The 18,003-nt window shown below is 43.3% G+C and overlaps 1 protein-coding gene across 6 annotated transcripts; it reads right to left on the bottom strand.

Moving 5' to 3' along the window:
* Nucleotides 1-2,401: 2,401 nt before the first annotated feature.
* ZNF207 (zinc finger protein 207) lies at nt 2,402-17,977 on the bottom strand. 6 transcript variants are annotated; one of them, XR_003573079.1, is made up of 13 exons: nt 17,811-17,977; nt 16,258-16,384; nt 15,683-15,821; nt 15,318-15,485; nt 14,609-14,684; nt 12,180-12,280; nt 11,048-11,208; nt 10,147-10,239; nt 8,707-8,949; nt 7,867-8,029; nt 7,502-7,685; nt 7,198-7,277; nt 2,402-3,159 (listed from the first exon to the last, which is right to left on the bottom strand). XR_003573079.1 is itself a non-coding variant. In XM_027900350.1 (12 exons), the coding sequence occupies exons 1-11, from the start codon at nt 17,849-17,851 to the stop codon at nt 7,525-7,527; spliced, it is 1,473 nt and encodes a 490-aa protein (XP_027756151.1). In that variant the 5' UTR covers nt 17,852-17,977; the 3' UTR covers nt 6,624-7,277; nt 7,502-7,524. The 6 variants fall into 6 exon arrangements, 5 of the variants coding, with proteins under 5 accessions (XP_027756151.1, XP_027756150.1, XP_027756152.1 ...); XM_027900350.1 differs by lacking the exon at nt 2,402-3,159 and having other exon boundaries at nt 6,624-7,277; XM_027900349.1 differs by lacking the exon at nt 2,402-3,159 and having other exon boundaries at nt 6,624-7,685.
* Nucleotides 17,978-18,003: the final 26 nt, after the last annotated feature.

The raw sequence follows: 18,003 nt of genomic DNA, 5'->3' as shown, positions 1-18,003 counted from the left end.
TCCAGCTGTTCATGTCAGTCAGAGCTGCCTCCCCAGGATGGCCAGAACAAACCCCGGGGATGAGCCCTGGATGCTGCAGTCAGGACAGCTCCATGCCCAGCTCCCTCAGGCACAGGACTGAAGTCAAGAGTGCCCTTCTCCCAGCCCAGCCCTCCTGGCAGTCTGGGCTCTGCCAGCCAGGCTGCTGCTGCCCAGCGTGCCAGGAACTCAGCCAGGGTCTCTGAGGACCTGCAGGAGGAGGTTATTGCATTACACTGAGTTCACCTTCAGCCCTTCAGCAGCTGCCCCAACACCTTCCTTCCTCTGAGCTCCCTCCCCAGCCCAGCCCCGGCAGACAGGGAGTCCCCAGTGCTGCATTCCTGCAGGACCCAGGTACTGTCACTGCTCTGAGCGTTGTGATGGCAAGCACACACATTTTTGGAAGCCCTTTAAACTCTTGTTTAAAACAGTGGGTGCAAATTTACCCCATTTAGCAGAGTATCAGTAACTCCTGCCCCTTAGGAAAAACTCATACTTCTACTTAAGCTTAAAAACCCCCTGAACTCCGAGACCTACCTCTGAAAACATCTACAGAAGTCACTAAAATATTGTCACAATTAGAAAATTCACAAACAGTGAGCTGTACAACTTTGTGATACACCAGCTGCTGCAATACTGGAATGTAAGGAGGAACACACTTCATCCCTCAAAATAAAGGCTGTAAATTATTTTAACTATCCCCCTTAGATCCACACGAGGAGGCAGGGAGCAAAATATCACTGAGGAAACGTCACAAAAAGAGCAAGACATGAACCATTCACACCAGATGAGAACTTTAAGTGTTGTTTTAAAGAGATGAGAGGCCAGCTGGTCTAACAGCTGAGGAGATACTCCCAGCAAAAAGCACTTTATGCCATGCTGGGGACTACAAGGACAGCAGCACTTGCACATGTCACTTAAGGACAAAACACAAAGCAAAAGAAGGTCATTATTGCTGCAAATTTAAGGATAAACATCAGTCTGTGGTAACATCAGAGTAACTCCAATGTCATCTGCCAAAGCTACCAACTCCCAAGGAGGGAAGAAACAAGAGCTGTGCCACCCAGTCCTTCAGTGACAACAGAAAGGACAGGAATGCCACGGGGAGTAAAGGGGATGAAGTCCCCACCAGAAATTCCAAGCAGTGTTTGCAGTGGAGCAGGAAAATCCAGTCAGAGAACCTCTAATTCATACAGTAACACCCCACAGAACTGTCTTAATGTCAAATGCACCATTCAAAAGTAGGCAGTGTGACATTAAACTTTTTGGAATTGCTTAAAAGCACCTTTATGGAAAAAAAATCCCACAGCAACGTGGTGCTGAAAAAATGCCAAAACACAAAGAAATGGTTCATTTGCTCTGAAGGATTAGCAGACAGGGGTTAAACAATGACACAGTGAAAATGGGAACTGTATTTTGGAGAACTAATTTGACATGTCCATGGAAAAAAACATCTTCAACAAAACCAGATAAAAACCATCTCCCTGAGCTGGAAAAATCAGCTGTCACCAGGGTACCAATTTATAAGGCATAACCCCATGTGGATCTAAGTGGGTACTTCAGTGGCCACAGGACAGCACAGGAATGTGAATTTTAGCTTTATGGGTTTAATGACAGGCTGAACATGAGCAGCTGGGTAAAGCCCACCTAGTGCTGCATCAGTCTGAAATGGAAACTGGGAATAAAGGTCAAGATCAGGCATCTGGAATTTGCCCATTTTTCATTTTGAGTCTCTGAGAGATTCAGATACTCCAAGCAAGAAGTACAACCCACACTCGTTATTTTGGGTTAAACACTTTCCTTGGGCATTGCAGGGAAATAAGAATAAGCCAAAAGCTGCTGTAAACTGAGAAAGCGAAACAAATCCTAGTGGAAGAGTTGTTCTCATCTTCACTGTTACTAGGAGAGCACCACAATGAGAATTAGAAAGGCAAGGCCATGCTCAGGAACCATTTCGGAACGTCAGAGGACAATTTTCCAGTCAGTCTGGGTGACCTGGGGAGGGACCCTTCTCCAGGAAAAATGCAAAGGGCAGAGTACAAGCAAAGAGGGGTACACAGGAATGTGCAATCACTCTAAGTTAAGAATGACAACTCTATCCTTGAATTTAAATTACTGAAAATCACATGGGGGGGCCTTATTTGGGAAAATCCTGAAGAAATGAGACAGTGTACGCTCATAAAAACTACCATACATTTTGAAAGCCTGAAAAAAATTGTAAAAACCCGACACCTCCATTTATTTTCTGTTTCATTGCTGATGGGCTGCAAGACCTCCTTGGACAGCACCTGCTCTTGTGAAGCTGAAGTTGACTTTAAGCAACCTCAAGCAGTCAAGGCCAGTGTATCTGCACCAGAGCGAGCAGCTTTTCCCTCACAAAGGGTACAGTTTTGGTGCACCAGAGAGGTTGAGGAAAAGGCTCTTCCTGAAACTCACCAACTGAAAAATCTGCAGCTTCCACTTCTCACTCCTCTTTTCTGTGTTACCAGCTTGGATCAACCCTCAGGTTCCTCCCAGGGCTCTACATTAATATTTGCTGAGGTGCAGCTCATGGATGCAGCAGGACTGACATCTCAACCTCCTTCAAAGAAACTCTGTTCTGGAATTTGGTGCTATAAATGTCACCTGCTGGCTAAAACCTATTTTTAGCACTTCAACAGATACATCTCCCCAGCAGAGGAAACATTAGGACTTGGGATTTACATGCCACTCATTCAGAGACTACAAAAAGGCACCACCACCAACCCCAACCCCAACCCCAGCCCCAATGCAATGCAGGGAAAGGTGGGGAGGGGCAGTGTGGCTGAAGGACCCCCTGAGCAGCCTCAAAGGAAATGCATTCCAAGAGAAAAGGTACCCAAACATCTTAAAGCAGCTTCCCTCCCCCTAAGACTCTTAAAACCACAACGATAATCAAAAGAGAAATATTTAATATAGAGCCCATCTACCAAAAGAGAATAAAAAAAACCTAAATTAAAATAAATTTAGGGGCCTTCACCAAACTTGCTGCAAGTTTGGGGACATAAATATCCAACAGCCATAAAGCTGTGAAAGCCCCCAGAATGAATAAAATAAATCCCACTTGCCTCAGACTGAACAGGGCAACACTGAGACTCTGCCTCAGCCTGTCCTATGGCAGGGCTATAGGAAGAAGAAAAATTTAAATTTTAGAAAAAACATGACCCAATTAAGTGAAAGACATGCATTCAAAGTTAACAAAATTCCAGTGATCAAGCAAACAAAAGAAAATGACTGCTACAGCACCTCTTTGGTTAGGCCCAAACAGTATTTTTTGAACTTGGTAGCTATTTCTGAATTGGACAGTTGGTTTTGCTTTGTATCTTGATCAATGGAACGTCAGTCAGTTCTCTTGGGGCATTTTTCCCATAACTGATAGTACTTACTGTACTAGTTCATGAGAAGTAAAGATTCCATCAGCCACTGGAAATGTTCACCCTTGTCTGAGTGTTTATGTAGAAACTAGACCAGTACAATTATTAAGACAGTTACTATGAAGTGCCATCAGTTCCCATCTTAAATTGCAGCCCCAGCTCACGGACTGGTGTATCAGTCTCAATTTAACAGAAGGTCATAATGCCCTTCTTGCTGCTCCTAAAACTGATGTAATCTTGGTATTTTGTATTTTATCCTGCATGCAGAATTCTTTGACTCCTATAAAATAACTGTGGGTTAGAGATCCTGTTCAATTTTATCCAGGTTTTAATAAGTTCCACAGTTGTGTGTAAGTGCTGGTCAAGAGCTCCTCAGACTAAACCAATGGCAGAGCCCACACAAGGCAGATGCAGCTGAATGTGTTTCTAGAAGCTTGTTTATATTCTCCTATGCATGCACAGAGTGAGGAATTGTTATCCACTGTTATTAGATATTCAGCCCAGCCTCAAATTTATTATCAGCACCTAAAATCTCATCTGTGGGGGAAAAAAAAATCCCCAAGTTTCAGAAGAAATTTTTAGTCCACATGAGCCAGCTAAATGGTCAGTATTTTATCTGTTTGCCAAAGGCAGAAGCCACTCTAAAGGCAGTATGAAAGAGTCATATCAAAACCAGCCCAGGCTTTTTCAAGGTTCTTTCATGCCAGTCTCACCCCTTTTGCCCTAAAGGCCAGCTGCTCATAACAATATTATGAGACCATGCATAAAATAGTTCAGAACCTTTCAAACAAATCCTAAATGCCATAAATTCTGGTAAGTTTTTTGCTAAACCTCTTCCCACCTGTGCCTAAGATTTTCTTGTAGTGTTATTTTTTGTATTCAGCATTTGCATTTCAAAATGCCCTTGCAGGTGTTAACTTCCCTGTAAGATCTGCCGTGGCATATTTAGGCAACAGCTCAAAACCAAAGCTTCTGCCTCTATGATTCCAGCAGCAGAGTCCTGCAGCAGCACAAGAGATGCTTTCTCTGGGATCAGAAAGGCTTCTGCCACCTCCTTCCAGGGAGAGCTGAACTGCAGCAGAGGCCTGTTCTCCTGGCTGTGGCACACGTGGCATCTGCTGGCACAGTGATGCTGGTTACACTTGGCACTGTAAACCAAGCCTTAGTCTTTACACAAGCCACTGTTCCATCCCAGATAGTTTTGGGACATCTTTTTGGGTAAATGCACCATAAATCCAACTCTCTGAACATTAAGAAGCAGTATCCAAAGAAATGAAGGCAGGGACCAACAGACAACACAGGCACTGCAACAGCTGCCTGTTGACAGAGGAGTCACACGAGACACAAGAGTAACCAAAGGCAGCCACACCACAGCTCTTACAGCACAGGAATGACAGGAGCAGGACAGGGAGTATCCAAGGGAAAATCATGGAAAGAATTGTTCCCCTGCTTCTATGTGAGTACCAATGACACATTGTGGCAGTGCTTACTCGAGGGATTATCATATAACATTACAACCAGGAAAGTCAGTCTCAAAATGCATCCAAGCTCTAAGTCTATGCAGTATTAGCTACCAGTGGTACCATTACCAGACATTCACTGCTTAAAAGAGGGAAATTCTTAATTAATACAACTTGCAGAATATGCTGAGTTAACAGTACATGCAGTAAGGTTTGATCCCAGGAGAAGGAGGGGTCTGAAAACACACAGAAAGTTATGGAAAAACACCAAAGGGAGAAGGGATTTACTTGAGTGGGGCAGGAGGGCAAAGCATCCTTACAGCAGCAATATGATCTCCAGAAAAGCAAAGAAGTTCTGTAGTTTTACAAGCAGTAGTTAAGATCACTTTATAAAGTATGAATTCAATGTGTAGTATTACAAAAAAGATAAATATAAGACACTGCAATAATCTCTCCATTGTTGTGTAATGATCCTTATTAGGTAAACAGAAGAAAACCAGAGTGTAAAAGCATTGCCTGAGCAGAACAGTTTGATCTGTTAGACTTGTGTGTACAGCAAGATGAGGAGCTAACAGAAGATCTGACATCAAGGCCCACTCAGCACATTTGCAAGCCAAATACTGCACATCTGACAGGTGATCAGCAGATACCAGTGATCAGAGAGAACTGCTTCTCAACAGAGGCTTGGAGTTATGGTCTTACAACTGCTAAACACTTCAGAGAAAGTGCCTGGCAATTCTTGATGATTAAAATAAGGCCAGTCAGCTGTAATTACACTGCACTGGATGCTCTTGTGCTTTTAGGAGATATTCTGTGACCCCAGGACAGAAGCTGAGACCATGGAGTGCTTTAGCTGTACTGGATTTTTGCACTGGTGACAGCACAAAGCCACTGGATGTACCTACAAGCAGCTAAAAAACCCCAAGGCTTCCAAGAAACAGAGCCATAGTGCTCAGTAATGTAATTTAAAACAACTCCACGATCTACAAAAACATCTGTGGAACACTGACACAAAAATGCTGATAGTCTTTCTAACCTACCCTTAAAGAAGAGATATCCCCATCAATTAAATTGCACAGATAAGGCTTGAGGCTGAAATGTGTATTTAAAGTTGACCTGCAAATGAAGAAATTCACCACTCATTTTGTTTCCTCCTGTGGTAAAGAGGCCAGAGAAGCTATCACTGTCCTCCCCTCCAAAAAGTCTCTCTCTGCATTCTCACCTTCATCAGAAATATAGCACAGGAACACAGTGATGTCAGACACTCAGAGAACTGCAACCCTGACAGGAATTTATGGCTCTGCTCTTATAAACAGATAAATGACTACTTCATAGGAAAAGCCTCTCTGATAAAAAGGTCTCTTACTCCTCCAGAAACTTTCACTGAATGGCTCAAGAAAGAAACTCAGCCAACATCTCATCACACAGCAGATGGTTACAGATAGTTCATGAAATTCTGGACACTTCAAAACACAGCCCATAACCCACTCCTTTTGCCTGCTCTGCCTCTGCCAGACATGAACAAGGTGGAGCTACTATTTCTCTTTTGCAGGTCAACTTCAATACATCAGCTGGGAGTCACTCACCGTGTGCCATGCACCTGAGCTTCTAGAAAGATGAACCTACCAGACTCCTGCAACTCACACATTTGCACCTGCACAAGGGTCAGCTCAAGAGAGAGAACTAACAGGACACATCTGGCACGAGGATGTGTCTGAGAGCACTTCCACATCCTGCAAGTAAGTGCCAGGACTAGAAATCAATTCAAATTTATTGAGGACAAGAAAGCACAAATAAAGAAACATATGTATTAAGAGAAGTTCCAACCAAGAGTTAGGATGTGCCTCCTGCAGCCTCAGTTTTGAGGAGTCCGTTAATAAGTGTACAGGTCTTTGTCTACTCAGATGTACAGCTAAGGAGTGACTTTTGATAGAACAAGGAATTCCGATTTTATCAAAACAGCACCAGTAACTGTGCTCATTACACCAATGGCTACCACAGCATGCATCTGTACAAACCTTTCAGGCAGTTGTCCACAGCTGGTCACGAATAAAAAGGCATATAAATTTTTCTCCTCTTTTATTACAATGAAGTTTATAACAGTACAGAAAAGTCACATGACCTTAGTGGGTCAGTTTACTTAAACCCTGAAACAGGAGGAACTCTAAATACATTAAATATTGTTACAAGTTCAGACTTTAATGTACAAGTAGTTGGGAACAGTTACAGCCCTCACCAAACTATGTTGGGGACGTGAAGTCCAACAGCACTTGAAGTGCTGTGAAGGCATCATTTCACAAAGAGCAACGTAACATCACAGAACTTGCCTTTAAGGTGGTATGTTCATGTAATTCCAGCGCCTTCACAATTTAACGAACCATATTTACTATACTTCACTTCTAAAAACCTAGATGAAACATGAAAAAGAAGCCATACAGTATAAATTGCAACATCAGGAAAAGTTCCTGTTATTATTCCAAATAATTTTTTTTCCCATGTAAAATAAGAATGTCCAATAGCTCCTTGCATGTGGGAAGGTACTTATATTTTTTAAAGTCACAATGAAGCCTTAATTGACGGAAGCTCTGCTATATTAACAGCACAAGATGAGAAAAGGTTTAATCTCCAAACCTATTAGAGCGTGAGTAGGAGCGTCAGTAGCGGCCGCCTTGCGACATTACGGGGGGTCTCATTCCCATGGGAGGTCGAGGAGGTCCACTCTGGTACGGGGGCACCATCGGAGGTCCCTGCCCGTATGGAGGCATGGCCCCAGGAAGGTATCCTGGCATGCCCTGGTGATGAGCACCATACTGACCTATAAACAGAACATTTAAGATGCAAAGAAGAATTGGTTTTATTTTTTTAAGTAATGAGAAGTTGCCTTTTGTGATAAGCTTCACCCCTCCCTGCCAGAACAGGCCACTTCAAAGTTTTCAAAAGGTTTATGGCAAAGACAAAGCTTTTCAGGAGAGGAAAGCTGGGGAATTTGTGATTACCATGAGGTGGCATGGGAGGTCTCATTCCTTGTTGCTGTGGAGGAATTCCTGGCTGTGGTGGCATCATACCTCCAATTGGTCCAACTGGTGGATTACCCAGGGCAGCCTGGCCCGGCCGAGGAAGATTGCGCTGGTACTTGGGCAGCTGAGCCCTTCTCTCTTCCTAAAACCAGAGCACACAAGCACAACACGGTGTGTTAACACCCACCAAGAGCACAGCAAAGACAGGTTCAACAAAGCAGATTACAGGCACTAAACTATTTTAACCACCTTAAAATTCAGAGACTACCACTAACATGACATGGGAGCTCCTGGATTTTCCCCTTTCCTGCAGTTACTGCATCAATTCCAGCCAAGGGAGCATCTTGCACACAACACAAATTCTCCCCCTCCACTCAACAAAGCATTTTTCTCTTAAGCTGAGACAAAAAAGCTGAACACAGATCTAAAGATACCTGACCTGACATAAGGGTTCATTTGTTTGATCCATAAATTCCATTTTCTGACTGCTGTAACAGCACCAAAACCACTTCAAACTGTTCAGTCTCTTGTTCTACACTACCTGTATGTTTTACACTTCAAGCTTAAGTCACATGCAGGAAAAGTCCCAATTACATTTTGGGTTGAGTGATTTCCTGTCCCCAACAAAGCTAAGGCACAGAACTGCAGTAAGATCACTGCAGCATGCCAGTCATCTCAGTTACATTAATTCTGCACAGTTTGCACTCTCACCATTATTAAAATACACAAGTTACAGAGCACAGAAGAATTTCCATTTAATCAGCCATACCAGCACAAATTGCATTTTTTCAGTGAGACAATGAAAACATTTTAACTTACCAGTGATATATCCTCATCTGGATGGATCAACTTACTGGTTGCACTGGTTGTGGTGAGGGTAGCAGGCTTACTTGTTATAGATGTGGCTGGTTTAGCTGCAGTGCTGTTGGTGGTGCTAGTGGTTGAGGCTGTGGACTGTGTGTAAGCAGGGAATGTAGGTTTGGGGGGCTCCGTTGTTGTTGCAGGTGTAGAATTCAAAGGTTTGAAATCAGTACCAACTGGCCCTGGCACAGCTGCTGCAGCCTGTGGAACACACACACAGGTCAATGCTTGCATCTCAAAGCAGCAGAAAACTTAAATAATGATGTCTCTCAGAGCTCTGAAACCTTCCAGTGAGATACATAATTGTAACAAGCTCGACAAAAGTAAAGTTCAGCCTTATTGCACACTAGAGCAACTGAAAACAAGACAAAATAAAACCCAGGATATACACATATACACACACACACATTGGAAAGGCTAACATTTGCAGGTCAAAAGCCACAACTAGAAAAAAGGAACAAACAAACAAACAAAACCCCAAAACCCCACTATCAAAACCCTTATCTCAAGTACTGAATTTGGTAGATGTCTAAATCTTTCCTGATCTACTGTTTTATGAAGAGATCTAAGTATAAATTCATTGTTTCTGCACTAATTAACATACTTTAGGAACCATTAGTTCAGAGTATAGCTCAAACTATTAGTTTTCCTTAAAATTAGGTAGTTAAGTGGTATTTTAATCCAATATTTAAGAAAGCTCTGTTGTGTCAGGGCTTTTAAGTGTTCTCTGTATAGACACTGCAGCATTGTCACAAAGTACTGTGTCTACCTGCAGAACTTTAGTCTCATTTGAGAATGAAGAGTCAGTGGAAGCAGATATGAAGTTCACTACAGATTCCAGCAATTCACCTTTCCTACTTTTTTCTTAAAAAAACCCTGCCAAAGTCTGCCTTACAAAGCTGTCTCAGAAGACACAGCAATCTCCAAAGCCAGCCTCAGTTATGAGAGAATGCTTTTGTTTCTAGTCACTGTGTATTTACAATCACCTGAACCTCCCAACCAAAACAAAAATATTTAACGTTTTGCACACAATGCAAATGAAAAATTCCCTGCATCGTGATGTATCATATTAAACAACATAAACTAAAAAGCCTTCACCATGCATCAAGCTAACCACTGCCCACTAAAATGCATTGAACTGCTTTCATGCTTTTTTAACCCTTTAGAACCAGGAGGTTACATTTCGTTCTTTCACACTAGGGAGGATCGGGCACTTTGACAAGCTGATTTCTAGCAAGATACAACTCCCAGTGGAGGACTCTGCGGTTTTACCAGCTAAACATAGTCAGGAAGGGAACAGAAATGGTCTGAGGATGTTTAGTCAATTTTAGGTTTCACAGAACGGTCCAAAGGGTTAAGTTGCAAAGCAATTGGTTTGAACTGTGACTTCCTGCGTACTTGTGCTGTGCTAGGAAACAGAGCGTTAGAAGATGCTGACAGACTTTCTGAATTGGAGGAAGCTGCACTTGAGCTTGTGACAGGTGTCCCCATCTGTAGCATAAAAGAAAGGAAACAGTGAAAAGTCTCCAAATAAAAGAGTGGAAAGTATCCACATGAAAGGATTTCTTATGCTAAGCCCTTCCTTACGAAAGGACTGGGTTTTTGTAAACAAGTATCTTCCCTGCAGAAGTCCAAAATGCAAATAATACACTATGAAGGTTTCTGCAACATACTTGAAAGTAAGGAAAGACTTCAGGGCTTACACACAAGTGCATTCAAAGGGAAGAGTTCACAAGCCACTATCAATTCCCCACTTCCCTCCCCAACACACTTGAATGAATTTTTTACCAACCTAACTTGCTCCTACACTTTCTGCAGTACAGAACCTCCTAACTCAGGCACTGTTTGAGCAGTTTAACAAGAAGACAGAATAAATCAGTCTGTCAATTGGCAGAGAGCCCATTATGAGAACAGCTGAGAACAAGTCATGCCAAGACTTGTAATTTGTAAATTTTAGGTAGAGTTCTCTGCCATCAGACTCCTGTGGCTGGCTAACACATCCCTTCACCCACCCAGAGCACCTTTATAAACAACAAACTAAAGGAATTAAACAAAGAAGTGTTTTGCCTACTCCCGTCCTCCCCACATGCTTAGTTAGAGAACTGTTTGGTTTCACAGCTGTTGCAAGACAAAGAATATCTTACAATTCATTCAAGCACTACACTGCATTAAACTTCCAAATCAACCCAAGCAAGAGACCAGTCATTTCTGGGGCCTCCTCAGTAATTAACAGGCACTGCCCACGCTGTGGAATTCGACGGATGTAGGAGCAGCCATTGCAGGCTCTGGGACACCTTACCTGCCCCGCACTTGGGAAGAGTGGTTTGGTAACTGGAGGCTGCGGGGTGGGGGCGGTTGCAGCAGGAGCTGGAGGCCGGTTAAGGATGCCCGGGGCTGTGACAGGCTGTGCTTGGGTCATGGGGGGCATGCCAGGCCGGGGCCCCACGGGGGGAGGCATTCCTGCAACCACAAAGCACGGCACACGGATCAGGCTCGAGGGGCAAAGAGGCTTCCTCAGAACCACCTCCCACAAGGAAGATGTATTTCTGAGGCAACAGTAAAACAAAACATGACACAGGGCATTGTCAGCAATCACCAAACAGTACCACAGGCAGTAACCTCCACCCCTTCAGAGCAGTACTGAATTAAGGCATTTTTTACTAAAGCTTCCATAATGAAGTTTACACTCCTGTTAAACCAAGGCAAGGAATGCAGGAAGTGTTTCCAACACACTGTGCCCACCCTGCCACAAGTGTGGGTGAGACTGGTACAGAACCAAAGAGCCTCAGCCCCCACCAACAGCACCAGCACTGGGACAAAGCCCCTCAGAGCTGCTGGGGGTTTCAGCACTGTGATGTTTGTACTCTGGCATCCCCAAACCTGCTCCTGGTGTGCAGGGAGCTCCAGGGGAGGCTCAGGTGGGAAGTTAACAGCTCCCAGGAGTCCCATCAGGCAAACCAGCAAATCCCAGTTCATCACCACACAGCTGCTGCTCAGGTGGAACACCCTGAGAACTTTAGGCAGCTCAAGAGACATCTCTTCCAGCTATGGTTAGAGACCAAAATTGCAATTAAATTTCTTCAAATAGAAGGCTCATGAGTTGGGTAAATCATCAGCATTATTCCTTACTTCCCACATTTTCAATCATTACTATTTTCCAGCTGCAGCCACAGACATTAAAAAAAGGGATGAGACAACACAACAGCAGAGGAGAATAATAATAATAATAAATAATAATAATAATAGAAAACTATATTCTATTTTTCACTTTGACAACAGAGTAAAACTCAAATAATTACTTAAAATAAAAAGCCATAAATCAACCACCTCTGCATAAGAGTGGTTTCTGTGGCAATCAAACCACATCAAGGTGGTGGCACTTATAAAAATCCTAAATGTAATGAAAATAAATAAATAAATATAACTCTCACCATAGTACGAGTTCGACAACCCTGACCTACCTGGTGGCATACCAGGCATAAGAGGTGGTATTCCTGGCCCAGGAGGCATCATTCCACCCATTGGCATCATCCTATTAAATAGAAAATGAACACTGGTATCAGCACTCCTGATAAACTGTTAAGACAATTGGCACATACCTGTATTAGACAAAAAAATCATGATAAATAATTCCAAGAAGCTCTCAATAAAGAGAATTCAAAACCAGGTGACTCCACAAGAAAAAAAAAAACACCAGGAAACCCAACACCCAAAACCCCAAGAAAATCTGAACTTTAATTTTTTAAGATTTCACTTCCACTCTTTTGAAATTTCCAGAACTGGTGTCCCTCTTGAAATCTGCTTCAGGCTACCACTTACAGCAGAGTGTTCCAAGAACATGAACTTGGCACACTCAGGAAGTCTGAATGTAGGAAAAGAGGCAGTTCAAATCACCCTCAATCGCTGCACAACTGCTCTTACTCCGCTCTGACACCACAAGGGAAAGGCAGAGAACCCAAACGTGCACAGCTATCCATAAAACACTGATAAAAGCAGAGGCTAAGAAAGCTTCTGCAGTTTCAATTACAGTAAATCATCCACATACTAATGATAAAGTGGGATTTTTTTTTTAATATGAGAAGCCCTCATTATATTTTTTTCCATATTAAAAAGGGCTTTTCCCTAGAGGAGTATGTGTGATTGCTTTACAGGGAACTAAACAAGTGTAGCTTAAATTTGCTTAATTTTTGTGCAGATGCTCGAAGACATATCAGGGAAACAAAAGAATGGAATTCTCATTACTTCAGTGAGCAAGATAAACAGATGTGCAGCAAACAAGTACACCCCAAAAACCCCTCAAAAGCAGTCTGTTGGTATGAGAGAGTCAAGACACCTTCACCCCTGGTGTTTCAGCATCAAAACAAATCACCAGGAGGGGGTGAGCAAAGCCTGAGTTCTATTCCCAACTGCCAGTGCTAAAGGGAACACCCTGTGCAGGAGCAGGAATGTTGGGAACACAGCACCATTCCCCCATTTCTGGGCTGATGGTCACAGCAGACAAAGTCAGTCCTGACACATTAGACACACAAAAACGTGCTGGATGCTCCCTGCCTGCTGCCCCAGAAAGGTGACTCCCCGAGGAACTGCAGAGACAGGGCTACAAATATTGTCAAGCCAAAAACAAAGTTGCTTTCTGTGTCCCAGTTCCTCTTTCCTCATTTTTAGACACAGGATAATCAGGTTAAATAAGCAGAACTTCAGATTAAAATGGGTAAGAGGAGAGTGCAACACCACCCTCTGCTCCCAAATGGAAATGCAGTGAAATTTTGGCAAATCCAGTTGTGTTTTTACCCCCTCGGTGTTTAGTGAGGACTAAGCACCAGAAAACCTGATTAAATTCTGTTTAATTTCCACCCAGAAAAATTAAACTCATGATGAGCATCCACACCATGTTTGACTATGACACGATTTTTGAATTCAAAGATTGTTAAATCAATATTTGTGTCCCAGAAGAGAACAACCTTCCAGCTCAGTGAACTTTAAAACTTCCAAATTGAGATCCCGCAGTGCATCCTGCAGTGGGAAGGACCGAGCACAAGGAGCTGTACTCTGGGTCAAGAGAGGTGGTCAGTCCCTGAGGGTCTATTTTGTTAATATTTTGTAGAACACATTTCACGCATAGTTTTGTAATATTTAGATAAGGCATAAAAACTTCATATATTATACAGTAACAGAACCTAACTAAACATTTTCCCCAAATTCTCAAGCAATATTCAGAGGTTTTCAGTAAGACAATTCCAAGCTTATCAAAAACATGACATAAAATGGCATAATGAATGTACCTAAAATTACATTAATGAGATGCTTACATGTTTCCACCACAAAATGACTGCATGTATTTTCTCTGTTGATGTAATCTGTGAAAATTTATGACAAAATCAAAAATCTAACTGTGAATTTCCAAAACACATTGTGATAGGGGATGGTGCCAACCCCAAACAAGCATAAAAAACCAACACCTTTTGCCCAAAATACAAGAAAAATATAAACTATCCAGTATCTTTTTCGTGTTAGGCTGATGACTGATAACCAGGTGCACAACATATGTGCAGTGCACAAGGGAACAGTGGCTCACAGAAGGCTCTAAACCAACACAACAAAGCTTTAAATTAATATAAAATTAATATACCACTACTTAAGAAAGTCAAAAGAAAGGCAACATACTTTACACACTAATTCACAGCTTGGCCATATTTTACATGTTGGTTTACAGCCATCCAGCTCTCTACTTAGCCTTAATATTTAGGTCACAGAGTTTACAATTTCCTAAATACATTTTTTTTAATTAGCTTTACTTCTTCTGTGACAGTTCAAAACGCACAGTATGTATATGTAATATCAAGTCTTTCTTGCTACTCACCCAGGTGGCATTCCAGGCATAACTGGAGGCATTCCAGGCATCATAGGTGGAACACCTGCCATTAATGGTGGAATACCTTAAAAGAGAAATACATTTTCAGCAACTCACACAACATACAGTTGCTAGGAAACGGCATCTAATGAATGCAGACTGGATAACTGCTCTACAGGAAGCTCTGAAAGACTGCTTTTGAAACAACCCAATATAAACCATCTGCAAGTCTGACTTGGATTCACTGCTCTCAGTCCTGCAAGACTCTACATTTTCCCAGTGGTCTCTGAAGAACACACCCTACTACAAGGGGAAGAGACCCTTTTTCACTCACTGATCAAAATTCTTTCCTCACCGTATTTGTGGCCTGTGTACAAACTGCCTGCTTTGTGTGAGCAGTCTCTACACACACAACAGCCTTCCTGCCCTGCTCCCAAAATCCTGTGACAAAATCCCACAACCAAACATCTCCGGGAGACGTCTCTTTGAAGCACTAAGCTGTTTCACTACCACGTCTTCAGTCTACACACCAGCTTTAGGTGTCCTAATCTACTCCACGGAGGAAGACGTGTGGGGGAAGAAAATGAACAAACTGCTTATCTGCACCTCACAGAACTATTTTGTGACCTCCCAGACCCAGTGCTAAAAGGGCAGATCATTACTCAGCACACCAGCAGCAATTTGTGTAATTCCTGCCCAGCTTTTCCCACCCTCTCACCTGGAGGCATCCCTGGAGCACCTGGCACAGGAGGCAGACCTGGCTGTGCCATGGGGGGAATGTACCCCTGCTGTGGCTGAACCTGCTGGGGTTGAAATGAAGTTGAAGCCGCAGATTCATCATCTTCATACTCATCAGAATCATCCTGTTGTTTCTTTTTCTGGCTCTCTGCAGACAGGACAGGAGATGGTCAGACAGAAGGCAAATTGCGTTCTATGAAATTACCTTTATCTGGGGTGTTCTAGTTGGAACAAAAATAGTAAAATTCCAATCTGGAGCTGCCGTGAGAGAACAAAGCAAAGCCACCCCTCGCTGTGCCACAGTTCCCAGAGCAGGGAAATGACACACAACCTGCCACACCTTACCCTGAGTTTTTTGTTCAAGTAACCTCCTCCGTTCCTCCATGTCTTTCTCTGGAATGCCCTCCATCCCATAGATTTCCAGTTCAATGTCTGTTCTTCCCGGAATAGCATTTGGAACAGCATCTATTGTTTCCTTATGTACCTAAAGGAAAAGCAAAGCAAACAAATGCTGCTGACCACAATTGAGGTTCAGTTCTCTGTGTTCTTCAGCCAGTTTCAAGGCAAAAAAGGAACATCCTTAATGGGAATAATCTCTCTGGCCAAGCATATCCTTGATTGTGCCTCCTAATCTCTGGTATCTACTAACTCTAAAACCAGTTTACAGACTTGTCTTAGAACACCAAGACAACACAGTTCCTTCACTGCTCCTCCAGAACTGAGGGCAGAGATCTCTGCTGCACAGTGTCCAGCTGACTGCTGACACAGCACGGCTCCCGTGCTGGAAACAGGCCAGTGCTGCCCTTTTCTCATCAATTTTTAAGACTCTGGAAGCCCCAAACACCACCTTTTTAAGGTCACGATTCATTCAAATTTTAGATACTCCTAAGAAAAGCCCAAGTAAATCTAAGACTCCTTACCTGCATGCAATGTATAGCTAAACCAGGTCCTGTATACAGTTTCTTATGACATATATGGCATTTAAAGTGCTTTGCTTTTTGATGCTGTATAAGGATTTTTTCATCATCAAAATCCCTATTACAATACCTGCAGAAGACTGTTAAGGAAACATTTAATACTGCAAGAGACCTCCTAGACAAAACCAAGGTAATTAGCACCAGGGTGATTTTTGCTAAAGCAAAAGGCACAGGAAGCATCTCTGAGCATTCAAAGAGTGACAAATATTTCGTGTATGTCTAAAATCACCACCCTCATGTGATCCAGCATTTCCCTCATCAGACAGGTATAAAACTGGGAAGGTGTGTGCAATGAGAATCATTTGATTTCACATCCTTTGTCCCATGGTTTTCAAGTCCTACTTCTTTTTAAGTGGACTCACTCTTTCCCTTCAAGGGTGTGGATGAAAATTAAAGTTGCAAAAGCATTAAAGGAGAAAGAGACTTGAAATCAGGAAAACGGAAGCTATGCTAAATACTCACAATTGTCTCTTTAGTAACAAGTACCAGTAACTAACAAACATAAAAGAGAACAAAGGTCTTAGTTAAAAAATTCCTTTCCTACCCAGCTATCAATTCTTCTGACACTGCACAATTTGCTGCTGTCATTAAAGAATTCTCTGCTTTTAAACAGAAGTATTTTAAACAAGGAGCTTTCTGGATATCTAGGTAACAGAAGAGGCAAAACTGCCTTTCCCTCCTGCAGGTCAGCACTGGGATTTCAGCAAACATCTTCCTCGGCGAGACAAATACACGGTTGCAATTCGTTATTAACACATTGTTAACATTGTTATCACAAAGTGTCTCTTGCTTCCGCGAAAACGTGAAATATATCTAAAACACAAGCCTTCCAACATAAAATGGCACAGAGAAGCTTATAAATTCCTTTATTAAGCAAACCTAGATGGGGTAGAAACATTTGAGAGAGAGAAAAGGTAAATCTGCAATCACCCCAACAGACAGCAGACTCTGAAGGAACGACCGAAGAAAAATCCACCAGTATTTCAGAACACTGAGAAATTCCACCTGACTGTGATGCAGCAATTACAAATTTGAAAGCCTACCCGGCCACAAAAAAAAAAAAAGAAAAAAAAGAAAGAAGTTTTCAAAATCTCTCTTTTAACCACATCCGCCCCACTCCTTGAATATATTGTATTGTGTATATTAGGAGCAGGATTTTCTCGTTTGTAACATCCTTCCCTCGGGGGAAAAAGGCTGTTTTCTTTTTTTCCCCACGACGCCGGCAATCCCGCCGGGCCCAGCCCGGCTCCAGGGAGCGGGTGTGAGGCCGCGGCCTCGGCGGGAGGGGCCATGAGGAGAAAAAGGGCACGAAGCGGGGCCCATCCCGAAGAGCACAGGGATGGAACAGCGCCGAGCACCGAGACAAACCGTAACCGAGGTGGGGAGAAGGGGGAGCCCCATCCCGGAGCAGGCCAGGGCCCAGCCGCGACCGCGCCAGGCCGCTCCCCTCCCCCACCCAGCTTCCCGCACCCGCCGCGTCCCACACACAAGGATACCAGCACCAAGGCTTCAGCTGCTTCTTCTTCTTACGGCCCATGGCTGCAGCGGCGGCGGCCCCGAGCTACAGAGCAGGCGAGCCGAGCGCTCCCTCAGAGCCGCAGCGCCCGCCCGGACCGAGCGAGCAGCACAAAATGGCGGCCGCGCTCCCTCAGGCGCCACCGCCCCCGCGCTCCCAGCGTGCACCGCGCC

This window comes from Empidonax traillii, unplaced genomic scaffold (genome assembly GCF_003031625.1).
Source record: "Empidonax traillii isolate 1590-97213 ecotype Southwest subspecies unplaced genomic scaffold, ASM303162v1 scaffold718:size422569, whole genome shotgun sequence".
Classification (NCBI taxonomy): Eukaryota; Metazoa; Chordata; class Aves; order Passeriformes; family Tyrannidae; genus Empidonax; species Empidonax traillii.
Note: the sequence above shows the minus strand (reverse complement) of the source record. Positions and strands in the feature narration are given on the sequence as shown.

Excerpts from the sequence above, each read along its gene's own strand:
- ZNF207 (XM_027900349.1), bottom strand. The coding sequence starts at position 17,851 with ATGGGCCGTAAGAAGAAGAAGCAGCTGAAGCCTTGGTGCTG. Across the intron at positions 14,685-15,317 it reads TGCTCCAGGGATGCCTCCAG|GTATTCCACCATTAATGGCA; the intron begins GTGAGAGGGTGG and ends TTCTCTTTTAAG. Across the intron at positions 8,030-8,706 it reads CAGATGAGGATATATCACTG|GAAGAGAGAAGGGCTCAGCT; the intron begins GTAAGTTAAAAT and ends CTCTGGTTTTAG.